Genomic DNA, 23,040 nt, shown 5'->3' on the forward strand with positions numbered 1-23,040 from the left:
CCCTTTCAGCTGCAGCATAGTGCAGATAAGCCTCAAACACAACAGGAAACACAGAAAATGACTTCAGTCATTGTGTTGGAAGGTTTCCAACTGCTGAACAAATCTATTAATATGACGAGATTGCAGAGCCTGGATTTGAAATAGGTTTGGTCTCTGTGTGTTTGAACATTTTGGACAGAGGCCAATATCTGCAGTCAGACACTAAAATGAACCATTTTGTATCTTTCATTAGTGAGTACATATATATCAAAACTGTTTATGAAAATACTACATTTATTTATTTATATTTATGCACTTGTAATTTCATATTTATCTATTATCATTATGTAATTTTCCTATGATCATTATATCATTGATAATGTTTGTATCGACCCATCACGTGGCCCACCTCACGCAGCATATCTTGGAGGAGGTTCTGGGTGTGACCATGCTCTGTTTCAAGCATAAAACCCCTCAGGGTTTGGGCTGATCGCTGCATTCAACAATAGCAAAGCGAAGACAAGATGACCACTCTCTCTGCTAAGGACAAGCAGGTAGTCAAAGCCTTCTGGGCTAAAGTGTCTGGAAAGGGGGGAGAAATCGGCACCGATGCTGTGGCCAGGTAGCTATGAACACGAGCTGAGTGATGTAACCTGCTCCAACATTTAAGGCTTCATTCATAAACGCATCACCCACTTTGTATTGTTGTTGTTACCCAGGATGCTGACGGTGTACCCGCAGACCAAGACTTACTTCTCCCACTGGAAGGACCAGAGCCCCTCCTCTCCCTCTGCGAGGAAGCATGGAATAACTGTGATGGCTGGAGTTGGAGATGCTGTGGCCAAAATCGACGACCTGAAAGGAGGTCTAGTGAGCCTCAGTGAGCTGCATGCCTTCACTCTGCGTGTGGACCCTGCCAACTTCAAGGTGCAGAGACAAAGTCATACAGACACGTGTGATATGAAGTGTTCCTCAAACGTAGATGGTTGAGGGGGTTCCAGACCTGCAACAGGTCCATCTGTTGTTGTCCTGCACATAATGCTCCATGTGTGATCGATGCGTGTGGAGCTACAAACCTCCATATATATGTAACGTCTGTGTGATTGCTTTCTTCTCACAGATTCTCTCTCACAACATCCTGGTGGTCTTGGCCATCATGTTCCCCGAGGACTTCACCCCTGAGGTCCACGTGTCTCTGGACAAGTTCCTGGCTGCTCTGGCTCTGGCCCTGGCTGAGAAGTACCGATAAACAGCAGGAGAAGATGACGGAGACTGCAGCATGAGCTCACAGTGCATAATGGTCAATAAATGCATTCATGCAAAAAGCAAAGCAAGTGTTGTTTTCTGGTTTCTTTGAGATGGTTTGTGTCATAGAGAAGGTGACAAGTCCAATCTACAGCACAAAGCAGACTTTAGATAATCAAGCAGGTCACATTTTACACTCAGCTTAACGTTAGAGCCGAAATAATTAGTCGATTAATTGTGCAGTGAATTTACAGAACAATTAAAATTTGATAATTGATCATCAATCTTTATGGTTTCGACAAAAACCTGAAAGTGTCGATCTCTCCGGATTCACTCAAATGATGAACTTAACTCTCTTTCTCAGTTTTATATGTAAAATAATTTAAAACATGTGGAGACGTCACTTCAGAGCCTTTTGATCCTGACACTTTACAGACCAAACGATTCATTGATTCATTTACAAAAGAATCAGCAGAGTAATCCATGAAAACAAGCGTTAGTTGCAGCCCTACTTATAATGTTACACTTATTGAGACATTTGAATCAGTTGGTATATTTTCATAATTCAAAGATTTTTTAGAAAACAACAGAAAGTACAAAATTTCAAATTATGTCCTTAAAACAAAAACAATATTTTGGTGAAAACAATGTATTTCATCAGAATATTCAAATAGATTAACTCTTTATGTGATGTTGTTCAAAAGTCCAACAACTGATTCATGACTCAAGGAATTATTATTATTATTATTATTATTATTATTATTATTATTATTATCATTATTATTATTATTATCATTATTATTTTGTTATTGTTGTTTTATAAAACCTTTGACATTTGATTATTTGTGTTCATAAAGCAGAAGTCCACAAGAAAGAGAACAAATGACTTTAGATACAGTAAACCTGACACTTTGTCAAACGTTCCCTTTAATTTCTACTTTTCATGAGCATTTAATGGAAACAATATATTCTGTGAAGCTATTTATTGAAATAAAGGCACCCTGCATGTGTTTACAATATAGTTTTACTACAATAACAGCAACATCACAACAGTGTTTTGTTCATGTATTTTAATCCTACACAGTGTTTCATCTTCTTCTGTTTTGAATCGTCTTTCTTTCATCTTCTTTTAGGTCATTCATTCACTCTAACTACATTTCATCAACGCTTTGGTTCACCATTTACACTGAAGGTCAGTCTTCATGTGTTTTTATGTCAAACACTGTTATTTATGTTTACATCTATTTGTGTTAATCATGGAGAAACAACTTGATGGATTTTCTTATTGTTTTATTTGCTTTGGAGACAGAAGAAACAGAGTTCTTCATGATCAGCATGTGAAGGTGCTGCAGCTCTCTAATGGTACTGTCTTCCCAGGGAGGACACCACCACGGCCAGGAACTTCTGGAAAGCTGCCTGGACTTCACCAGTGAAGTCTTTACCCATTTGAGCAGCAACCACAATGGTCAGGCAGTCTGAGATGAGCTGCAACACAACAAGCATCAGAAACATCAAGGACATGACAGGTTGCTCTTCTTTTCAGTCATTGTTGAACAAGATTATCAGCCTTTATCAGTTCCACAACTTTACCTTGAAGTTGTCGGGGTCCACGTGCAGTTTCTCTGAGTGCAGCACGCTCAGCTCGGCGTAGGTTTCCTTGATGTTGTCCATGTTCTTCACAGCCCGCTCCAGACCGTTGACGATGGTCGTTCCGTGTTTTGCAACCAGTGGATTTCCCATGATTGCAGCGGCGTTGTAGAGGTTTCCAAAGTTACCGAAATACCTCTGAGTCCAGGGGTAGACGATCAGACACCTGAAGAAACAACATGAATGTTACAGAGTTAGATGAGGAGATCAAGTCATAAGAACATGAACATTAGTGATTGTCTGAAACACACTGTGCACAATGACAGAATGAACTCCTGATCCTATTATATAGTCGAGGATTTTGTCTCAAGCGCACCTTGTTAATGCAGAGTTTAGACTCACCTGGAAAGAGCTGCAGGACCCACGATCCCATAGTCCAACTTGGAGAAGATGTCCTGGATGGTGGCGCGCTCGAAGTCTGTCCATTGAACCATTGTGCGGCTCTAGATTGTCCTGTGCTGCTCAGTAGATCCTCAGACAACAGATGCAACTTTTAAAGCCTCCCTGCTCCCCTCCCAGAAGCACGTGATTGGACGGGCGGTGGGCCGGCCAAGTTCTGTGTTGTAGATTTGAATCAATGATAATAGAAGGGCGTATCTTCTCCGCCTATGACTTTTCTCTGAGACAGAGGAAATAGTGATAGTCTGGCTGTAAAGTCTCCGCAGCACAGAGACCATTTAACGATGCTAATATGCAAAGAGCTCAGACCCACGATGATTTATATTAAAATGACAGCCAGTGCTTTAAGACACAATAAGAGGAAGACTGTTTACATCTTCATGAGGCTTGTTCTCCTTCTTTTGTCTGTATCCTTTGGTCACACGGACGAAAATTCAAGAGATCACAAATTGTTGGAACTTGGCAGAGAGTCACAGCCTGATAAATGCACACACTGTAAATGAGCGAGATCAAAGAAAACAATGTCAGTGTGTGACCCAGAGAGGGACAGCGGCTCAATACCAGCTGACCATCAGTGTGCAAAACCCTTGGAGGTCTCAGCTTCAGCACCTTGGACAGCGATCTTTAAATGGAACCGCATCATGTTGAACGATCCCCTGAATCACTTCCGTCAAACATTATGTGGTTTTATTTTCTTCATCCGCCATCAACGTCACATCAAGGGGGTTCCTGGGTCAGCTGTCAAAGGGTTCCATGTGAAAGCGTCTTTATTGATTTATTTCCATCATTAATGTGTAAATTCTTTAATGAATACATTTCATTGAGCATGTTTTCTACCACACTATGGTTCACTATATTTCAAAAGGAAATCTTTAAACCATCTAATATCAATTACTGTATATTATTAATGAAGAAAATAGAACTAGACTAATCAATTATGACACAATAGATCAAGCTACCCATCATTATAAAGTCATGAGAATCAGCCCCACCTTTACCAATGATGGACACTTTATCACATCAGTGATTATAACACAGTGATGTCATAATCATGAATCTGAAATGGGGCATTTTCCTGCTACTTTTGCTTTTGGTACTTGTTTCGATGCTAATACTTATGTACTTATACTTAAGTAAAATATCAGAATACTTCTAAAGCATACACACAAGAATGCTGATGATTTGAAAAGATTGTGTCAAATTCAAAGAACTTGGAGAGCCACAATGACGAGATACTTTCTGTTTATCTCATGGGGGCTGCAGCATCACGTGGACCGCCTTGTGCAGCATATCTTAGAGGAGGTTGTGGGTGTGGCCATGCTCTGTTTCAAGCATAAAAAGCTCTTGAGTTTGGGCTCATCACAGCATTCAGCAGCACTCATTCAACTGCCAAGATGACCACTCTCTCTGCTAAGGACAAGGAGGTAGTCAAAGCCTTCTGGGCTAAAGTGTCTGGAAAGGGGGGAGAAATCGGCACCGATGCTGTGGCCAGGTAGCTATGAACACGAGCTGAGTGATGTAACCTGCTCCAACATTTAAGGCTTCATTCATAAACGCATCACCCACTTTGTATTGTTGTTGTTACCCAGGATGCTGACGGTGTACCCGCAGACCAAGACTTACTTCTCCCACTGGAAGGACCAGAGCCCCTCCTCTCCCTCTGCGAGGAAGCATGGAATAACTGTGATGGCTGGAGTTGGAGATGCTGTGGCCAAAATTGACGACCTGAAAGGAGGTCTAGTGAGCCTCAGTGAGCTGCATGCCTTCACTCTGCGTGTGGACCCTGCCAACTTCAAGGTGCAGAGACAAAGTCATACAGACACGTGTGATATGAAGTGTTCCTCAAACGTAGATGGTTGAGGGGGTTCCAGACCTGCAACAGGTCCATCTGTTGTTGTCCTGCACATAATGCTCCATGTGTGATCGGTGCGTGTGGAGCTACAAACCTCCATATATATGTAACGTCTGTGTGATTGCTTTCTTCTCACAGATTCTCTCTCACAACATCCTGGTGGTCTTGGCCATCATGTTCCCCGAGGACTTCACCCCTGAGGTCCACGTGTCTCTGGACAAGTTCCTGGCTGCTCTGGCTCTGGCCCTGGCTGAGAAGTACCGATAAACAGCAGGAGAAGATGACGGAGACTGCAGCATGAGCTCACAGTGCATAATGGTCAATAAATGCATTCATGCAAAAAGCAAAGCAAGTGTTGTTTTCTGGTTTCTTTGAGATGGTTTGTGTCATAGAGAAGGTGACAAGTCCAATCTACAGCACAAAGCAGACTTTAGATAATCAAGCAGGTCACATTTTACACTCAGCTTAACATTAGAGCCGAAATAATTAGTCGATTAATTGTGCAATGAATTTACAGAACAATTAAAATTTGATAATTGATCATCAATCTTTATGGTTTCGACAAAAACCTGAAACTGTCGATCTCTCCGGATTCACTCAAATGATGAACTTAACTCTCTTTCTCAGTTTTATATGTAAAATAATTTAAAACATGTGGAGACGTCACTTCAGAGCCTTTTGATCCTGACACTTTACAGACCAAACGATTCATTGATTCATTTACAAAAGAATCAGCAGAGTAATCCATGAAAACAAGCGTTAGTTGCAGCCCTACTTATAATGTTACACTTATTGAGACATTTGAATCAGTTGGTATATTTTCATAATTCAAAGATTTTTTAGAAAACAACAGAAAGTACAAAACTTCAATTATGTCCTTAAAACAAAAACATAATTTTGGTGAAAACAATGTATTTCATCAGAATATTCAAATAGATTAACTCTTTATGTGATGTTGTTCAAAAATCCATCTAACAACTGAGCCATGACTCAAGGAATTAGTGTTATTATTATCATTATTATTATTATTATCATTATTATTTTGTTATTGTTGTTTTATAAAACCTTTGACATTTGATTATTTGTGTTCATAAAGCAGAAGTCCACAAGAAAGAGAACAAATGACTTTAGATACAGTAAACCTGACACTTTGTCAAACGTTCCCTTTAATTTCTACTTTTCATGAGCATTTAATGGAAACAATATATTCTGTGAAGCTATTTATTGAAATAAAGGCACCCTGCATGTGTTTACAATATAGTTTTACTACAATAACAGCAACATCACAACAGTGTGTTGTTCATGTATTTTAATCCTACACAGTGTTTCATCTTCTTCTGATTTTAATCGTCTTTCTTTCATCTTCTTTTAGGTCATTCATTCACTCTAACTACATTTCATCAACGCTTTGGTTCACCATTTACACTGAAGGTCAGTCTTCATGTGTTTTTATGTCAAACACTGTTATTTATGTTTACATCTATTTGTGTTAATCATGGAGAAACAACTTGATGGATTTTCTTATTGTTTTATTTGCTTTGGAGACAGAAGAAACAGAGTTCTTCATGATCAGCATGTGAAGGTGCTGCAGCTCTCTAATGGTACTGTCTTCCCAGGGAGGACACCACCACGGCCAGGAACTTCTGGAAAGCTGCCTGGACTTCACCAGTGAAGTCTTTACCCATTTGAGCAGCAACCACAATGGTCAGGCAGTCTGAGATGAGCTGCAACACAACAAGCATCAGAAACATCAAGGACATGACAGGTTGCTCTTCTTTTCAGTCATTGTTGAACAAGATTATCAGCCTTTATCAGTTCCACAACTTTACCTTGAAGTTGTCGGGGTCCACGTGCAGTTTCTCTGAGTGCAGCACGCTCAGCTCGGCGTAGGTTTCCTTGATGTTGTCCATGTTCTTCACAGCCCGCTCCAGACCGTGGACGATGGTCGTTCCGTGTTTTGCAACCAGTGGATTTCCCATGATTGCAGCGGCGTTGTAGAGGTTTCCAAAGTTACCGAAATACCTCTGAGTCCAGGGGTAGACGATCAGACACCTGAAGAAACAACATGAATGTTACAGAGTTAGATGAGGAGATCAAGTCATAAGAACATGAACATTAGTGATTGTCTGAAACACACTGTGCACAATGACAGAATGAACTCCTGATCCTATTATATAGTCGAGGATTTTGTCTCAAGCGCACCTTGTTAATGCAGAGTTTAGACTCACCTGGAAAGAGCTGCAGGACCCACGATCCCATAGTCCAACTTGGAGAAGATGTCCTGGATGGTGGCGCGCTCGAAGTCTGTCCATTGAACCATTGTGCGGCTCTAGATTGTCCTGTGCTGCTCAGTAGATCCTCAGACAACAGATGCAACTTTTAAAGCCTCCCTGCTCCCCTCCCAGAAGCACGTGATTGGACGGGCGGTGGGCCGGCCAAGTTCTGTGTTGTAGATTTGAATCAATGATAATAGAAGGGCGTATCTTCTCCGCCTATGACTTATCTCTGAGACAGAGGAAATAGTGATAGTCTGGCTGTAAAGTCTCCGCAGCACAGAGACCATTTAACGATGCTAATATGCAAAGAACTCAGACCCACGATGATTTATATTAAAATGACAGCCAGTGCTTTAAGACACAATAAGAGGAAGACTGTTTACATCTTCATGAGGCTTGTTCTCCTTCTTTTGTCTGTATCCTTTGGTCACACGGACGAAAATTCAAGAGATCACAAATTGTTGGAACTTGGCAGAGAGTCACAGCCTGATAAATGCACACACTGTAAATGAGCGAGATCAAAGAAAACAATGTCAGTGTGTGACCCAGAGAGGGACAGCGGCTCAATACCAGCTGACCATCAGTGTGCAAAACCCTTGGAGGTCTCAGCTTCAGCACCTTGGACAGCGATCTTTAAATGGAACCGCATCATGTTGAACGATCCCCTGAATCACTTCCGTCAAACATTATGTGGTTTTATTTTCTTCATCCGCCATCAACGTCACATCAAGGGGGTTCCTGGGTCAGCTGTCAAAGGGTTCCATGTGAAAGCGTCTTTATTGATTTATTTCCATCATTAATGTGTAAATTCTTTAATGAATACATTTCATTGAGCATGTTTTCTACCACACTATGGTTCACTATATTTCAAAAGGAAATCTTTAAACCATCTAATATCAATTACTGTATATTATTAATGAAGAAAATAGAACTAGACTAATCAATTATGACACAATAGATCAAGCTACCCATCATTATAAAGTCATGAGAATCAGCCCCACCTTTACCAATGATGGACACTTTATCACATCAGTGATTATAACACAGTGATGTCATAATCATGAATCTGAAATGGGGCATTTTCCTGCTACTTTTGCTTTTGGTACTTGTTTCGATGCTAATACTTATGTACTTATACTTAAGTAAAATATCAGAATACTTCTAAAGCATACACACAAGAATGCTGATGATTTGAAAAGATTGTGTCAAATTCAAAGAACTTGGAGAGCCACAATGACGAGATACTTTCTGTTTATCTCATGGGGGCTGCAGCATCACGTGGACCGCCTTGTGCAGCATATCTTAGAGGAGGTTGTGGGTGTGGCCATGCTCTGTTTCAAGCATAAAAAGCTCTTGAGTTTGGGCTCATCACAGCATTCAGCAGCACTCATTCAACTGCCAAGATGACCACTCTCTCTGCTAAGGACAAGGAGGTAGTCAAAGCCTTCTGGGCTAAAGTGTCTGGAAAGGGGGGAGAAATCGGCACCGATGCTGTGGCCAGGTAGCTATGAACACGAGCTGAGTGATGTAACCTGCTCCAACATTTAAGGCTTCATTCATAAACGCATCACCCACTTTGTATTGTTGTTGTTACCCAGGATGCTGACGGTGTACCCGCAGACCAAGACTTACTTCTCCCACTGGAAGGACCAGAGCCCCTCCTCTCCCTCTGCGAGGAAGCATGGAATAACTGTGATGGCTGGAGTTGGAGATGCTGTGGCCAAAATTGACGACCTGAAAGGAGGTCTAGTGAGCCTCAGTGAGCTGCATGCCTTCACTCTGCGTGTGGACCCTGCCAACTTCAAGGTGCAGAGACAAAGTCATACAGACACGTGTGATATGAAGTGTTCCTCAAACGTAGATGGTTGAGGGGGTTCCAGACCTGCAACAGGTCCATCTGTTGTTGTCCTGCACATAATGCTCCATGTGTGATCGGTGCGTGTGGAGCTACAAACCTCCATATATATGTAACGTCTGTGTGATTGCTTTCTTCTCACAGATTCTCTCTCACAACATCCTGGTGGTCTTGGCCATCATGTTCCCCGAGGACTTCACCCCTGAGGTCCACGTGTCTCTGGACAAGTTCCTGGCTGCTCTGGCTCTGGCCCTGGCTGAGAAGTACCGATAAACAGCAGGAGAAGATGACGGAGACTGCAGCATGAGCTCACAGTGCATAATGGTCAATAAATGCATTCATGCAAAAAGCAAAGCAAGTGTTGTTTTCTGGTTTCTTTGAGATGGTTTGTGTCATAGAGAAGGTGACAAGTCCAATCTACAGCACAAAGCAGACTTTAGATAATCAAGCAGGTCACATTTTACACTCAGCTTAACATTAGAGCCGAAATAATTAGTCGATTAATTGTGCAGTGAATTTACAGAACAATTAAAATTTGATAATTGATCATCAATCTTTATGGTTTCGACAAAAACCTGAAAGTGTCGATCTCTCCGGATTCACTCAAATGATGAACTTAACTCTCTTTCTCAGTTTTATATGTAAAATAATTTAAAACATGTGGAGACGTCACTTCAGAGCCTTTTGATCCTGACACTTTACAGACCAAACGATTCATTGATTCATTTACAAAAGAATCAGCAGAGTAATCCATGAAAACAAGCGTTAGTTGCAGCCCTACTTATAATGTTACACTTATTGAGACATTTGAATCAGTTGGTATATTTTCATAATTCAAAGATTTTTTAGAAAACAACAGAAAGTACAAAATTTCAAATTATGTCCTTAAAACAAAAACAATATTTTGGTGAAAACAATGTATTTCATCAGAATATTAAAATAGATTAACTCTTTATGTGATGTTGTTCAAAAGTCCAACAACTGATTCATGACTCAAGGAATTATTATTATTATTATTATTATTATTATTATTATTATTATTATTATCATTATTATTTTGTTATTGTTGTTTTATAAAACCTTTGACATTTGATTATTTGTGTTCATAAAGCAGAAGTCCACAAGAAAGAGAACAAATGACTTTAGATACAGTAAACCTGACACTTTGTCAAACGTTCCCTTTAATTTCTACTTTTCATGAGCATTTAATGGAAACAATATATTCTGTGGAGCTATTTATTGAAATAAAGGCACCCTGCATGTGTTTACAATATCATTTTACTACAATAACAGCAACATCACAACAGTGTTTTGTTCATGTATTTTAATCCTACACAGTGTTTCATCTTCTTCTGATTTTAATCGTCTTTCTTTCATCTTCTTTTAGGTCATTCATTCACTCTAACTACATTTCATCAACGCTTTGGTTCACCATTTACACTGAAGGTCAGTCTTCATGTGTTTTTATGTCAAACACTGTTATTTATGTTTACATCTATTTGTGTTAATCATGGAGAAACAACTTGATGGATTTTCTTATTGTTTTATTTGCTTTGGAGACAGAAGAAACAGAGTTCTTCATGATCAGCATGTGAAGGTGCTGCAGCTCTCTAATGGTACTGTCTTCCCAGGGAGGACACCACCACGGCCAGGAACTTCTGGAAAGCTGCCTGGACTTCACCAGTGAAGTCTTTACCCATTTGAGCAGCAACCACAATGGTCAGGCAGTCTGAGATGAGCTGCAACACAACAAGCATCAGAAACATCAAGGACATGACAGGTTGCTCTTCTTTTCAGTCATTGTTGAACAAGATTATCAGCCTTTATCAGTTCCACAACTTTACCTTGAAGTTGTCGGGGTCCACGTGCAGTTTCTCTGAGTGCAGCACGCTCAGCTCGGCGTAGGTTTCCTTGATGTTGTCCATGTTCTTCACAGCCCGCTCCAGACCGTTGACGATGGTCGTTCCGTGTTTTGCAACCAGTGGATTTCCCATGATTGCAGCGGCGTTGTAGAGGTTTCCAAAGTTACCGAAATACCTCTGAGTCCAGGGGTAGACGATCAGACACCTGAAGAAACAACATGAATGTTACAGAGTTAGATGAGGAGATCAAGTCATAAGAACATGAACATTAGTGATTGTCTGAAACACACTGTGCACAATGACAGAATGAACTCCTGATCCTATTATATAGTCGAGGATTTTGTCTCAAGCGCACCTTGTTAATGCAGAGTTTAGACTCACCTGGAAAGAGCTGCAGGACCCACGATCCCATAGTCCAACTTGGAGAAGATGTCCTGGATGGTGGCGCGCTCGAAGTCTGTCCATTGAACCATTGTGCGGCTCTAGATTGTCCTGTGCTGCTCAGTAGATCCTCAGACAACAGATGCAACTTTTAAAGCCTCCCTGCTCCCCTCCCAGAAGCACGTGATTGGACGGGCGGTGGGCCGGCCAAGTTCTGTGTTGTAGATTTGAATCAATGATAATAGAAGGGCGTATCTTCTCCGCCTATGACTTATCTCTGAGACAGAGGAAATAGTGATAGTCTGGCTGTAAAGTCTCCGCAGCACAGAGACCATTTAACGATGCTAATATGCAAAGAGCTCAGACCCACGATGATTTATATTAAAATGACAGCCAGTGCTTTAAGACACAATAAGAGGAAGACTGTTTACATCTTCATGAGGCTTGTTCTCCTTCTTTTGTCTGTATCCTTTGGTCACACGGACGAAAATTCAAGAGATCACAAATTGTTGGAACTTGGCAGAGAGTCACAGCCTGATAAATGCACACACTGTAAATGAGCGAGATCAAAGAAAACAATGTCAGTGTGTGACCCAGAGAGGGACAGCGGCTCAATACCAGCTGACCATCAGTGTGCAAAACCCTTGGAGGTCTCAGCTTCAGCACCTTGGACAGCGATCTTTAAATGGAACCGCATCATGTTGAACGATCCCCTGAATCACTTCCGTCAAACATTATGTGGTTTTATTTTCTTCATCCGCCATCAACGTCACATCAAGGGGGTTCCTGGGTCAGCTGTCAAAGGGTTCCATGTGAAAGCGTCTTTATTGATTTATTTCCATCATTAATGTGTAAATTCTTTAATGAATACATTTCATTGAGCATGTTTTCTACCACACTATGGTTCACTATATTTCAAAAGGAAATCTTTAAACCATCTAATATCAATTACTGTATATTATTAATGAAGAAAATAGAACTAGACTAATCAATTATGACACAATAGATCAAGCTACCCATCATTATAAAGTCATGAGAATCAGCCCCACCTTTACCAATGATGGACACTTTATCACATCAGTGATTATAACACAGTGATGTCATAATCATGAATCTGAAATGGGGCATTTTCCTGCTACTTTTGCTTTTGGTACTTGTTTCGATGCTAATACTTATGTACTTATACTTAAGTAAAATATCAGAATACTTCTAAAGCATACACACAAGAATGCTGATGATTTGAAAAGATTGTGTCAAATTCAAAGAACTTGGAGAGCCACAATGACGAGATACTTTCTGTTTATCTCATGGGGGCTGCAGCATCACGTGGACCGCCTTGTGCAGCATATCTTAGAGGAGGTTGTGGGTGTGGCCATGCTCTGTTTCAAGCATAAAAAGCTCTTGAGTTTGGGCTCATCACAGCATTCAGCAGCACTCATTCAACTGCCAAGATGACCACTCTCTCTGCTAAGGACAAGGAGGTAGTCAAAGCCTTCTGGGCTAAAGTGTCTGGAAAGGGGGGAGAAATCGGCACCGATGCTGTGGCCAGGTAGCTATGAACACGAGCTGAGTGATGTAACCTGCTCCAACATTTAAGGCTTCATTCATAAACGCATCACCCACTTTGTATTGTTGTTGTTACCCAGGATGCTGACGGTGTACCCGCAGACCAAGACTTACTTCTCCCACTGGAAGGACCAGAGCCCCTCCTCTCCCTCTGCGAGGAAGCATGGAATAACTGTGATGGCTGGAGTTGGAGATGCTGTGGCCAAAATTGACGACCTGAAAGGAGGTCTAGTGAGCCTCAGTGAGCTGCATGCCTTCACTCTGCGTGTGGACCCTGCCAACTTCAAGGTGCAGAGACAAAGTCATACAGACACGTGTGATATGAAGTGTTCCTCAAACGTAGATGGTTGAGGGGGTTCCAGACCTGCAACAGGTCCATCTGTTGTTGTCCTGCACATAATGCTCCATGTGTGATCGGTGCGTGTGGAGCTACAGACCTCCATATATATGTAACGTCTGTGTGATTGCTTTCTTCTCACAGATTCTCTCTCACAACATCCTGGTGGTCTTGGCCATCATGTTCCCCGAGGACTTCACCCCTGAGGTCCACGTGTCTCTGGACAAGTTCCTGGCTGCTCTGGCTCTGGCCCTGGCTGAGAAGTACCGATAAACAGCAGGAGAAGATGACGGAGACTGCAGCATGAGCTCACAGTGCATAATGGTCAATAAATGCATTCATGCAAAAAGCAAAGCAAGTGTTGTTTTCTGGTTTCTTTGAGATGGTTTGTGTCATAGAGAAGGTGACAAGTCCAATCTACAGCACAAAGCAGACTTTAGATAATCAAGCAGGTCACATTTTACACTCAGCTTAACATTAGAGCCGAAATAATTAGTCGATTAATTGTGCAGTGAATTTACAGAACAATTAAAATTTGATAATTGATCATCAATCTTTATGGTTTCGACAAAAACCTGAAAGTGTCGATCTCTCCGGATTCACTCAAATGATGAACTTAACTCTCTTTCTCAGTTTTATATGTAAAATAATTTAAAACATGTGGAGACGTCACTTCAGAGCCTTTTGATCCTGACACTTTACAGACCAAACGATTCATTGATTCATTTACAAAAGAATCAGCAGAGTAATCCATGAAAACAAGCGTTAGTTGCAGCCCTACTTATAATGTTACACTTATTGAGACATTTGAATCAGTTGGTATATTTTCATAATTCAAAGATTTTTTAGAAAACAACAGAAAGTACAAAATTTCAAATTATGTCCTTAAAACAAAAACAATATTTTGGTGAAAACAATGTATTTCATCAGAATATTAAAATAGATTAACTCTTTATGTGATGTTGTTCAAAAGTCCAACAACTGATTCATGACTCAAGGAATTATTATTATTATTATTATTATTATTATTATTATTATTATTATTATTATTATTATTATCATTATTATTTTGTTATTGTTGTTTTATAAAACCTTTGACATTTGATTATTTGTGTTCATAAAGCAGAAGTCCACAAGAAAGAGAACAAATGACTTTAGATACAGTAAACCTGACACTTTGTCAAACGTTCCCTTTAATTTCTACTTTTCATGAGCATTTAATGGAAACAATATATTCTGTGGAGCTATTTATTGAAATAAAGGCACCCTGCATGTGTTTACAATATCATTTTACTACAATAACAGCAACATCACAACAGTGTTTTGTTCATGTATTTTAATCCTACACAGTGTTTCATCTTCTTCTGATTTTAATCGTCTTTCTTTCATCTTCTTTTAGGTCATTCATTCACTCTAACTACATTTCATCAACGCTTTGGTTCACCATTTACACTGAAGGTCAGTCTTCATGTGTTTTTATGTCAAACACTGTTATTCATGTTTACATCTATTTGTGTTAATCATGGAGAAACAACTTGGTGGATTTTCTTATTGTTTTATTTGCTTTGGAGACAGAAGAAACAGAGTTCTTCATGATCAGCATGTGAAGGTGCTGCAGCTCTCTAATGGTACTGTCTTCCCAGGGAGGACACCACCACGGCCAGGAACTTCTGGAAAGCTGCCTGGACTTCACCAGTGAAGTCTTTACCCATTTGAGCAGCAACCACAATGGTCAGGCAGTCTGAGATGAGCTGCAACACAACAAGCACCAGAAACATCAAGGACATGACAGGTTGCTCTTCTTTTCAGTCATTGTTGAACAAGATTATCAGCCTTTATCAGTTCCACAACTTTACCTTGAAGTTGTCGGGGTCCACGTGCAGTTTCTCTGAGTGCAGCACGCTCAGCTCGGCGTAGGTTTCCTTGATGTTGTCCATGTTCTTCACAGCCCGCTCCAGACCGTTGACGATGGTCGTTCCGTGTTTTGCAACCAGCGGATTTCCCATGATTGCAGCGGCGTTGTAGAGGTTTCCAAAGTTACCGAAATACCTCTGAGTCCAGGGGTAGACGATCAGACACCTGAAGAAACAACATGAATGTTACAGAGTTAGATGAGGAGATCAAGTCATAAGAACATGAACATTAGTGATTGTCTGAAACACACTGCGCACAATGACAGAATGAAATCCTGATCCTATTATATAGTCGAGGATTTCGTCTCAAGCGCACCTTGTTAATGCAGAGTTTAGACTCACCTGGAAAGAGCTGCAGGACCTACGATCCCATAGTCCAACTTGGAGAAGATGTCCTGGATGGTGGCGCGCTCGAAGTCTGTCCATTGAACCATTGTGCGGCTCTAGATTGTCCTGTGCTGCTCAGTAGATCCTCAGACAACAGATGCAACTTTTAAAGCCTCCCTGCTCCCCTCCCAGAAGCACGTGATTGGACGGGCGGTGGGCCGGCCGTGTTACGGATTTGCAACATTGATAACAGTAGAATGACAACTGGAATGTTCCACACAGAAATATAAACGGGTTTATTGGTTGTGGTTTGGTTCAGTTATCTTTGTTTGTCTAATATCACCATACAATTATTATGTATTTCTGAACGGTGCAGTTTGAAATGAGAGTGCACGCATATGGAACCTGTTACAAGGTGGGTTTAACCATCAACAAGCAATACGACTCAAATGTGTGGACTAGAGCCCTCGTCTTCCAAATCAATTTCAAATTTCCAGCAGAAGGCGCATCAGTCAAATACCAGTCAGATATGGACTTTTAGTTCTCCAGCTGCTATGATCACAACTGTCTTTGAAACACTTTAGTCACGATATGAGCGCTGAGACAGCAGATATTCTGAATTTTTCTTCATATTGATTTTTGACTTTTGTCATCATAGACTACTATCTAAATAGTGAAATGTGGCAAATCTTGTCAGATACAAATGTAGTACTGATGGATAATGAACACACACGCACTAAAAGCATGCACCGCCGGACCGGCTATGTCAACAATGCAGGGAGAAGCTCGGATAACAACACACACACACACACACACACACACACACACACACACACACACACACACACAGAGGGAGAGCTATCTGCTCATTACTTCACTATATTTGTATAGACGATAGTTGTTTTCTCTCTTAATGTTTAGAATGTTAAATTCAGCTCCATTAAAGTCTGGATTCAACACCCTTCAGCTGTGCCTCATGTAAAGCGTTGGGTCCCTTTAAAGACCCTGTAAAAAACAACACATTGTATTGTGATTATGATGATTATTATTGTGTTGTTACTATTATATCGTTATTCCTATTATTATTGTTAATGTTACCCAAGCTCAGAAGCAGTAAAAGGTAAGAGACTAAAGATTTCTTTCATTTTCCTAATAAAATAATCAAACATGGACCACGATGATGCTGCTGAAACCAGCTAACAGAAGGTTTGGCTGCTGACAGTTTGTGAGAAAAACACAGTAGCTCGAGAGACTAGTTCTACTCCAGAAGAACAAGAGTGAACTGGATGATTAAACACGTTCAGCCATTGGCTGAAGCTGCCCTCTAGTGGTACATTCAGGGAGGAACATGGACAGATCCCTGTCATTTCATTCTAGGTTGTTATCATTGTTGTTATTCATAGAGTTGTTACCTGCATAGAAAAACATGACCCCAGGCCAATGTGATAACCATGCCTGTAACTTAAACCTAACTCTGCTGAATAATGTGTCCATAATGTAACTTATCAAATCAAATGACGTAATCAGCACAGTTTGGCTTTACGGTGTGAAATCCATACATTTAACAGAGACATAAGCTGAAATAACAAGCGATGCATTACTAAGCAGTTAAACCGAACGTCGTCTTTACCTCTTAACACTATGAGGACACGTCCAGTCAAACTATCAGCACATCCTTTATCTGATCGACTTTCAATTAGACGTTCATTTCCCTTTATTTAGAAACCTCTGTTTAGAATAACAGTTCAGCGAAAAAGAACAACGACGAGTTCACCTTTAAATTACAAGATGAATCAAAGAACCTTCCAGATTTCAGACCAATATCAATGAAAACGCTCCGCAACTTCTACTGCATCTAATAAAACCAGCACTGCAGCGCCTCATGCTCATAGTCATTTAGATACCTGGGAGCTGCTTTTTGTATATCTTAAATTTATACTCATAATCTGCATAATAATGACTACAGGCCACAATAATAGTTGACAGGAAATAGACATTTGTAATCCACTTGGTGGCGCTCCAACACAATTAAGGCCAAGGACGCGCTCATTGACGTTCCATTGGGCTCAATATATATAAATGTTGGTATATGTCAGCATTCTGTCCCAGGTTCAAATGTAGTAAACTTAAGTGTATTTGAATTATACATGTAGTATTCTTTTTGTGCTTAAGGTAAAGTATATTTAACATGTACATTTAAAATTCAGAATATATGTAAAGTTCAACTTTAATCTACTAGAAATAGATATACTAATTCTGCAATACTTAAAAGTGGTAATTCAATGTATGTATTGTAAATTGTATGTAAGTTTATTTTTTTTTTAAATCACTAAATTGCGAGTACTTACAGTAATATTTTGCTTATAGAAAGTATACTTCTTTTCAAGCCTTTGTAATACACTATTTGTATATTTTATAAAATTGTACTGTGATTTCACTTCATTGAAAAGTAATTTACAAAAAGTGGACTTTAATCTAAGTTCATTGTTTCAGTGTACTTTTAAAAAAGCATTGCAGATACTTAATGTGGTAATTATGAAATTCATTTTTTATTCAGTTTGAACTCTGTATAAAAGCTATTGCTGTACCAACAAAAAGGCCATAAAAACATCCATTGCCTGTGATATATTTACAAATAATACAATTAAACAATCAGAATGTGTGCCTTAGTGTCCCCTTTTTCTCTTTCTTTACATTATTTATTTACGTTTTTCTATTTGTATTTGTCATGCTTTTCTTTCTGTCTATCTGTCTTATCCTCTGCTGTTGCCCCTCTGGTATAGTTTGAATGTATTTCGCTGTTTCTTATTGACACTTTGTGAAAATGTGCATGTGCAATTGTTCAACGAAAAAAAAAAAAGCACATTTCCACATAGATATATATATTTACAAACACATGAAAAAAAAACAAACGAGGTCTTCTACCTACAAGTAGCCTTCAGATCGGATCTAACCGGATGCACTTTTGCGTCTCAATTAGTTATTGACACCTGGACCCGTTTTACATCCTTGTTTAGAACGACCAGGCTTTGTGACTACCACAGACATTTCAGAATCACCAGGATCGTCATGACGTAGTTCCGGCCTCAGACCATGTCCACTGGTCCACTCTAGGCCAGAGTTTTAGACAACCGAAAACGGACGTAGACGCCCGCGTTTGCGACTTGATTGTGTCTCAGCAGCCACGACGTGTTCTGCACCACTGCTGTGAAGTCTACACAGAAACTGTGGAGGAACAAAAGCACTAATTACTCTCAACTGCGACGGGGACGTCAGCCACCAGCAGAGCACCGAGTGTAAGAGCAGACAACAGCGAAACCGAGAGGAACCGAGTGAGAGACTGTTGACCGAATGTACTGACCCATAATCTGGTGAACTTTGATCGTAAGTGTTCATTTTGAGAGAGAGAGAGAGAGAGAGAGAGAGAGAGAGAGAGAGAGAGAGAGAGAGAGAGAGACAGACAGACAGACAGACAGACAGACAGACAGACAGACAGACAGACAGACAGAGAGAGAGAGAGAGAGAGAGAGAGAGAGAGAGAGAGAGAGAGACAGAGAGAGAGAGAGAGAGAGAGAGAGAAAGAGAGACAGACAGACAGACAGACAGACAGACAGAGAGAGAGAGAGAGAGAGAGAGATCTAGACCTGCAGCGTTGTAAGTTTAAAAAATAAAACTTCTAAAACGTTCCACAAAATGTTCCTGTTTGAGTTTATAGAGGAAGATTTTAGAGGATGATCTTAAGTATCAAGAGTACTATAATTATGTTTTTATTTTCTGTAACCAAGCAACCACTCTGTTTACACAGGACCCCGCATGCCCATAGTGCACGTGTATAGTCACGTGATATTGGTTTTCAGGGTTGACGGAAATCAATTCGCACACGATGCTTAAGCGCTCTTAGTGAGCGGAGATCGTTTTTGTTTTCAAGCCAATAAATGAGTGCAGCAATAATGTTCTTCATTGTTTTTTTCTTTTTGACTTTGTTTCAATTTTAATTGTATTTGAATTATATTTCAGGTGAATTTGAAAGTCATTACACATTCCAATGAACTAATTTATTGCATTATAAATATACTCCATATTGATTATGTATTAAGTGAAAGTGGATGGAAATATTCTTTGAGTAAAAAATACTCTTTTAAAACTAAAGCATTAGTATAAAAAGGTACATTTTAATACAGCAAAGATGGCACACTTTTACATGAATTATGTGCTCGTGGAAGTACACTAAGTATACTTAAATAAAGTGTACTTAAGTGGTTTTTTTCCTGGGTTAACCTGTGTGTCTGAACTCTGCCTTATTATATAGTCCCAAACAAATGTCTTACATTTTCAAGATTTGTGCCACGGTTGGCTGGGTTACTGGAGTCAAGTGGACTTCTGTTGGATAAATTAGAGTTTCCGCCACGCGCTTTAAGTGTTTTTGCATATGTGATTGAATATGACAAAGTCTCGAACAAGAAAACCATCACTGCTGAAGTCGATCATAAAAACCCTTTCGCAGTGTGAATAATCTCTTACATGTGTAATGTTGAGTCATTGTCATCTAAAGATGAAGAAGAAAGACTTTTTATTTACCAACTCCTTAATAGAATAGTTCTGCATATGGGCTCCTTATTAAACATCATATTTGCATAAATCTGGTATGAATGGAAAGCTGAGACTCTGGTTTCAATAAACTCAAGTGTATCCATGTGTGATTATGTTAGTTCCCATAATAATAATACTGAGACCATTTTTGGGCATTTGACCCTGAATGACCTGTGACCCAACACAGTCTTAAGGCAGTACGTAGACATAACATGTCACCACATAATAATCAACGCTGTAAACTTAAATTGGGAGGTACTCATTCAAATGTTCCACTGTATAGCTAACTGCTCGCATTGTAGTGTCCCTTATTGTAAAATGTTTCCTGCATATTAAACAGCCATATAAGCAGGATTGAATGAGATAGACATGAAGCTGCAGCTTCAACCACACCGATGAATGTTACTGCTGCTGCCTGTATCAGCTGAGCTGCTCTGAGCCGACCCTCCCTCTAAAGGACCCAGTGTTGTGTAGATAAGCACGTGTAACTGCAGTCTTCACCGCGAATGACCTTAGTCGTCACGTTATCAGCATAACCAAAACACGTTCTGTTCATTTATTGCAGAGCCTTTACATGTCAGTGTCTACAGGCTCAGTATTACTTCTGGGAGTGTTTACACCGCGTAGATTTAACGGTTCATTCGCCAGTGTTTTTGTCCGATCTGCTCTGTAAATCAGCATTTTGATTTATACCGAGTTATTTTTTTTACTTGTACTGGCTTATATCATATTTTGGTGATGTGCAGTAAGTAAAATGTCTGTTATTACTGAGGACAAGAAACTCTAAAATCCAAGCCACAATCACAAGAACGGTTAGATCAAAATCATTTTGTTTTTTGGTCCAAATTGAAAGTAGTTTTGAAAGATGCCACTTCAGGGTGGTGCTAGCTCTGCAGGTCATGTGAATAAGCTCTCAAAGCTTTGCACAAATGTATTAAGATCGAACACAGGGGCGTTATGGGCAATTCATATACGTTTTGAATTTGAATTTGTCTTTCTGTGCGTTTCAGTGTCAGTACAGACTACTTTGTCAGTGGCTGTGTCACTGGAATATGTCGTTTTGGATAATTAAAGTATATGCACTATACATTGTGAGTGTGCGTAAGAAGTATACTGTGTCTCATGCAAGCTGCAGCATATCATTTGGTAGCTGTCCAAATGTTATGCGGCCTATCTTGGATGGGGCCCGGGTGTGCCCATGCCCGGTTATTGCATAATAATCCAAACGTTTGCGTTGAATCGTCACTCAATCATCAATATATTCAGTGCTAAAGACAAGGACGCTAAAGTGACATCAGCTGAGATATGACCCCAAACTGCACGAGCTGCTTCTAAAATGCTTGTTCATTTTTATAAATGTATTTTTTCCATTTATTACTCACACGCATATTCACTCGCATGTATTATTAGCAATGCTGGTGTTATACTCGCAGACCAATACATATATAGTGAAAATGCTTATAGTTTATCGGCTTTACTTGAATATTTTAATTTTAGCCTCTTTTCTACCCCACAGAGAACATATTATTAATAATTAACACCTACTCCATATCTGTTATAATAGTACACTATGTAATGCATCATAATTTAACTCTTTGAAAGCGGTCATTCTGCTTGATGTACTTGAGTACTTTTCCTTCTTCTACTCGAGCATGATGCTGATAATGCTGACGTACCTTTCCTAATTCAAACATTTTGATGCAGGACTTTAACTTATCTTACTTCTATATACATATTGAAACTTTGAATGGTTTTAAATAGCATATGTAAAATTGTGAAAAAAGGCTATCAGTTTTACATCGCCCTGATTTGACCATAAAGACTGACAGACAGAAGTTGCTGAAAAGCGTATTGTTTTATTTATTTACGCCTTTGAGACATGTCAAACAACAGAGTTCTTCATGATCAGCATGTGAAGGTGCTGCAGCTCTCTAATGGTACTGTCTTCCCAGGGAGGACACCACCACGGCCAGGAACTTCTGGAAAGCTGCCTGGACTTCACCAGTGAAGGCTTTACCCATTTGAGCAGCAACCACAATGGTCAGGCAGTCTGAGATGAGCTGCAACACAACAAGCATCAGAAACATCAAGGACATGACAGGTTGCTCTTCTTTTCAGTCATTGTTGAACATGAATAGTTTTCTCATCAGTTCCACAACTTTACCCTGAAGTTGTCGGGGTCCACGTGCAGTTTATCTGAGTGCAGCACGCTCAGCTCGGCGTAGGTTGCTTTCATGTTGTCCATGTTCTTCACACCCCGGTCCAGACCGTGGAGGATAATTGTTCCGTGTTTTGCAACATTTGGATTTCCCATGATTGCAGCGGCGTTGTAGAGGTTTCCAAAGTTACCGAAATACCTCTGAGTCCAGGGGTAGACGATCAGACACCTGAGGAAACACGGAAAAACATCCACAATTAAAATACTGGATTTGTTAAACATTCATGTGAAGGAAAACATAGAAAGACAGAAACAATGTCTCACCTGCTGAGAACTGCAGGACCCACGACCTCATAGTCCATCTTGGAGAAGATGTCCTGGATGGTGGCGCGCTCGAAGTCTGTCCATTCGACCATTTTGTCTGCTGTAGATTTGTTCCACTACTGTGTGGGTCAGTATACGAGACCCTTTTTAAAGAACCCTTTAACCTGTCCCCCAAATGTGCGATCATAATCCTGTCCAATCATTGGATCGAATGGAGAAGTGGGTTGGCCGAGTATTACGGTTTTGCAAAATTTATAAAGAAAGAGGTAATCTGCAATGCATAGATTGTGCCAAAGCAGAGGAAATAGATATTGCTGGGTGTGTTACAT

At 40.1% G+C, this 23,040-nt stretch overlaps 9 protein-coding genes across 9 annotated transcripts; 4 read left to right on the forward strand and 5 right to left on the reverse strand.

The window, feature by feature from the left end:
* Window positions 1-159: 159 nt before the first annotated feature.
* LOC137885600 (hemoglobin embryonic subunit alpha-like) lies at window positions 160-1,276 on the forward strand. The gene is made up of 3 exons (XM_068727921.1): window positions 160-601; window positions 699-906; window positions 1,100-1,276. Exons 1-3 carry the CDS (start codon window positions 504-506, stop codon window positions 1,226-1,228), a joined length of 435 nt encoding a protein of 144 aa, XP_068584022.1. The 5' UTR covers window positions 160-503; the 3' UTR covers window positions 1,229-1,276.
* Window positions 1,277-2,517: 1,241 nt separating this feature from the next.
* Window positions 2,518-3,326, reverse strand: LOC137885592 (hemoglobin subunit beta-2-like). The gene is made up of 3 exons (XM_068727913.1): window positions 3,214-3,326; window positions 2,815-3,037; window positions 2,518-2,709 (listed from the first exon to the last, which is right to left on the reverse strand). Exons 1-3 carry the CDS (start codon window positions 3,303-3,305, stop codon window positions 2,581-2,583), a joined length of 444 nt encoding a protein of 147 aa, XP_068584014.1. The 5' UTR covers window positions 3,306-3,326; the 3' UTR covers window positions 2,518-2,580.
* A 1,338-nt stretch (window positions 3,327-4,664) lies between these two features.
* On the forward strand, window positions 4,665-5,425 carry LOC137885603 (hemoglobin embryonic subunit alpha-like). Its single transcript, XM_068727926.1, has 3 exons — window positions 4,665-4,762; window positions 4,860-5,067; window positions 5,261-5,425. The coding sequence occupies exons 1-3, from the start codon at window positions 4,665-4,667 to the stop codon at window positions 5,387-5,389; spliced, it is 435 nt and encodes a 144-aa protein (XP_068584027.1). The 3' UTR covers window positions 5,390-5,425.
* Window positions 5,426-6,654: 1,229 nt separating this feature from the next.
* LOC137885594 (hemoglobin subunit beta-2-like) lies at window positions 6,655-7,463 on the reverse strand. Its single transcript, XM_068727915.1, has 3 exons — window positions 7,351-7,463; window positions 6,952-7,174; window positions 6,655-6,846 (listed from the first exon to the last, which is right to left on the reverse strand). The coding sequence occupies exons 1-3, from the start codon at window positions 7,440-7,442 to the stop codon at window positions 6,718-6,720; spliced, it is 444 nt and encodes a 147-aa protein (XP_068584016.1). The 5' UTR covers window positions 7,443-7,463; the 3' UTR covers window positions 6,655-6,717.
* Window positions 7,464-8,801: 1,338 nt separating this feature from the next.
* LOC137885604 (hemoglobin embryonic subunit alpha-like) lies at window positions 8,802-9,562 on the forward strand. The gene is made up of 3 exons (XM_068727927.1): window positions 8,802-8,899; window positions 8,997-9,204; window positions 9,398-9,562. Exons 1-3 carry the CDS (start codon window positions 8,802-8,804, stop codon window positions 9,524-9,526), a joined length of 435 nt encoding a protein of 144 aa, XP_068584028.1. The 3' UTR covers window positions 9,527-9,562.
* Window positions 9,563-10,800: 1,238 nt separating this feature from the next.
* Window positions 10,801-11,609, reverse strand: LOC137885593 (hemoglobin subunit beta-2-like). Its single transcript, XM_068727914.1, has 3 exons — window positions 11,497-11,609; window positions 11,098-11,320; window positions 10,801-10,992 (listed from the first exon to the last, which is right to left on the reverse strand). Exons 1-3 carry the CDS (start codon window positions 11,586-11,588, stop codon window positions 10,864-10,866), a joined length of 444 nt encoding a protein of 147 aa, XP_068584015.1. The 5' UTR covers window positions 11,589-11,609; the 3' UTR covers window positions 10,801-10,863.
* A 1,338-nt stretch (window positions 11,610-12,947) lies between these two features.
* Window positions 12,948-13,708, forward strand: LOC137885606 (hemoglobin embryonic subunit alpha-like). The gene is made up of 3 exons (XM_068727928.1): window positions 12,948-13,045; window positions 13,143-13,350; window positions 13,544-13,708. The coding sequence occupies exons 1-3, from the start codon at window positions 12,948-12,950 to the stop codon at window positions 13,670-13,672; spliced, it is 435 nt and encodes a 144-aa protein (XP_068584029.1). The 3' UTR covers window positions 13,673-13,708.
* A 1,250-nt stretch (window positions 13,709-14,958) lies between these two features.
* Window positions 14,959-15,760, reverse strand: LOC137885591 (hemoglobin subunit beta-2-like). The gene is made up of 3 exons (XM_068727912.1): window positions 15,655-15,760; window positions 15,256-15,478; window positions 14,959-15,150 (listed from the first exon to the last, which is right to left on the reverse strand). Exons 1-3 carry the CDS (start codon window positions 15,744-15,746, stop codon window positions 15,022-15,024), a joined length of 444 nt encoding a protein of 147 aa, XP_068584013.1. The 5' UTR covers window positions 15,747-15,760; the 3' UTR covers window positions 14,959-15,021.
* Window positions 15,761-22,065: 6,305 nt separating this feature from the next.
* On the reverse strand, window positions 22,066-22,842 carry LOC137885664 (hemoglobin subunit beta-2). Its single transcript, XM_068727994.1, has 3 exons — window positions 22,712-22,842; window positions 22,394-22,616; window positions 22,066-22,289 (listed from the first exon to the last, which is right to left on the reverse strand). The coding sequence occupies exons 1-3, from the start codon at window positions 22,801-22,803 to the stop codon at window positions 22,161-22,163; spliced, it is 444 nt and encodes a 147-aa protein (XP_068584095.1). The 5' UTR covers window positions 22,804-22,842; the 3' UTR covers window positions 22,066-22,160.
* Between the last annotated feature and the right edge of the window lie 198 nt (window positions 22,843-23,040).

This window comes from Cebidichthys violaceus, unplaced genomic scaffold, assembly GCF_023349555.1.
Source record: "Cebidichthys violaceus isolate CVI_PGR_0920_01 unplaced genomic scaffold, fCebVio1.0.p SCAF_40, whole genome shotgun sequence".
NCBI lineage: Eukaryota > Metazoa > Chordata > Actinopteri > Perciformes > Stichaeidae > Cebidichthys > Cebidichthys violaceus.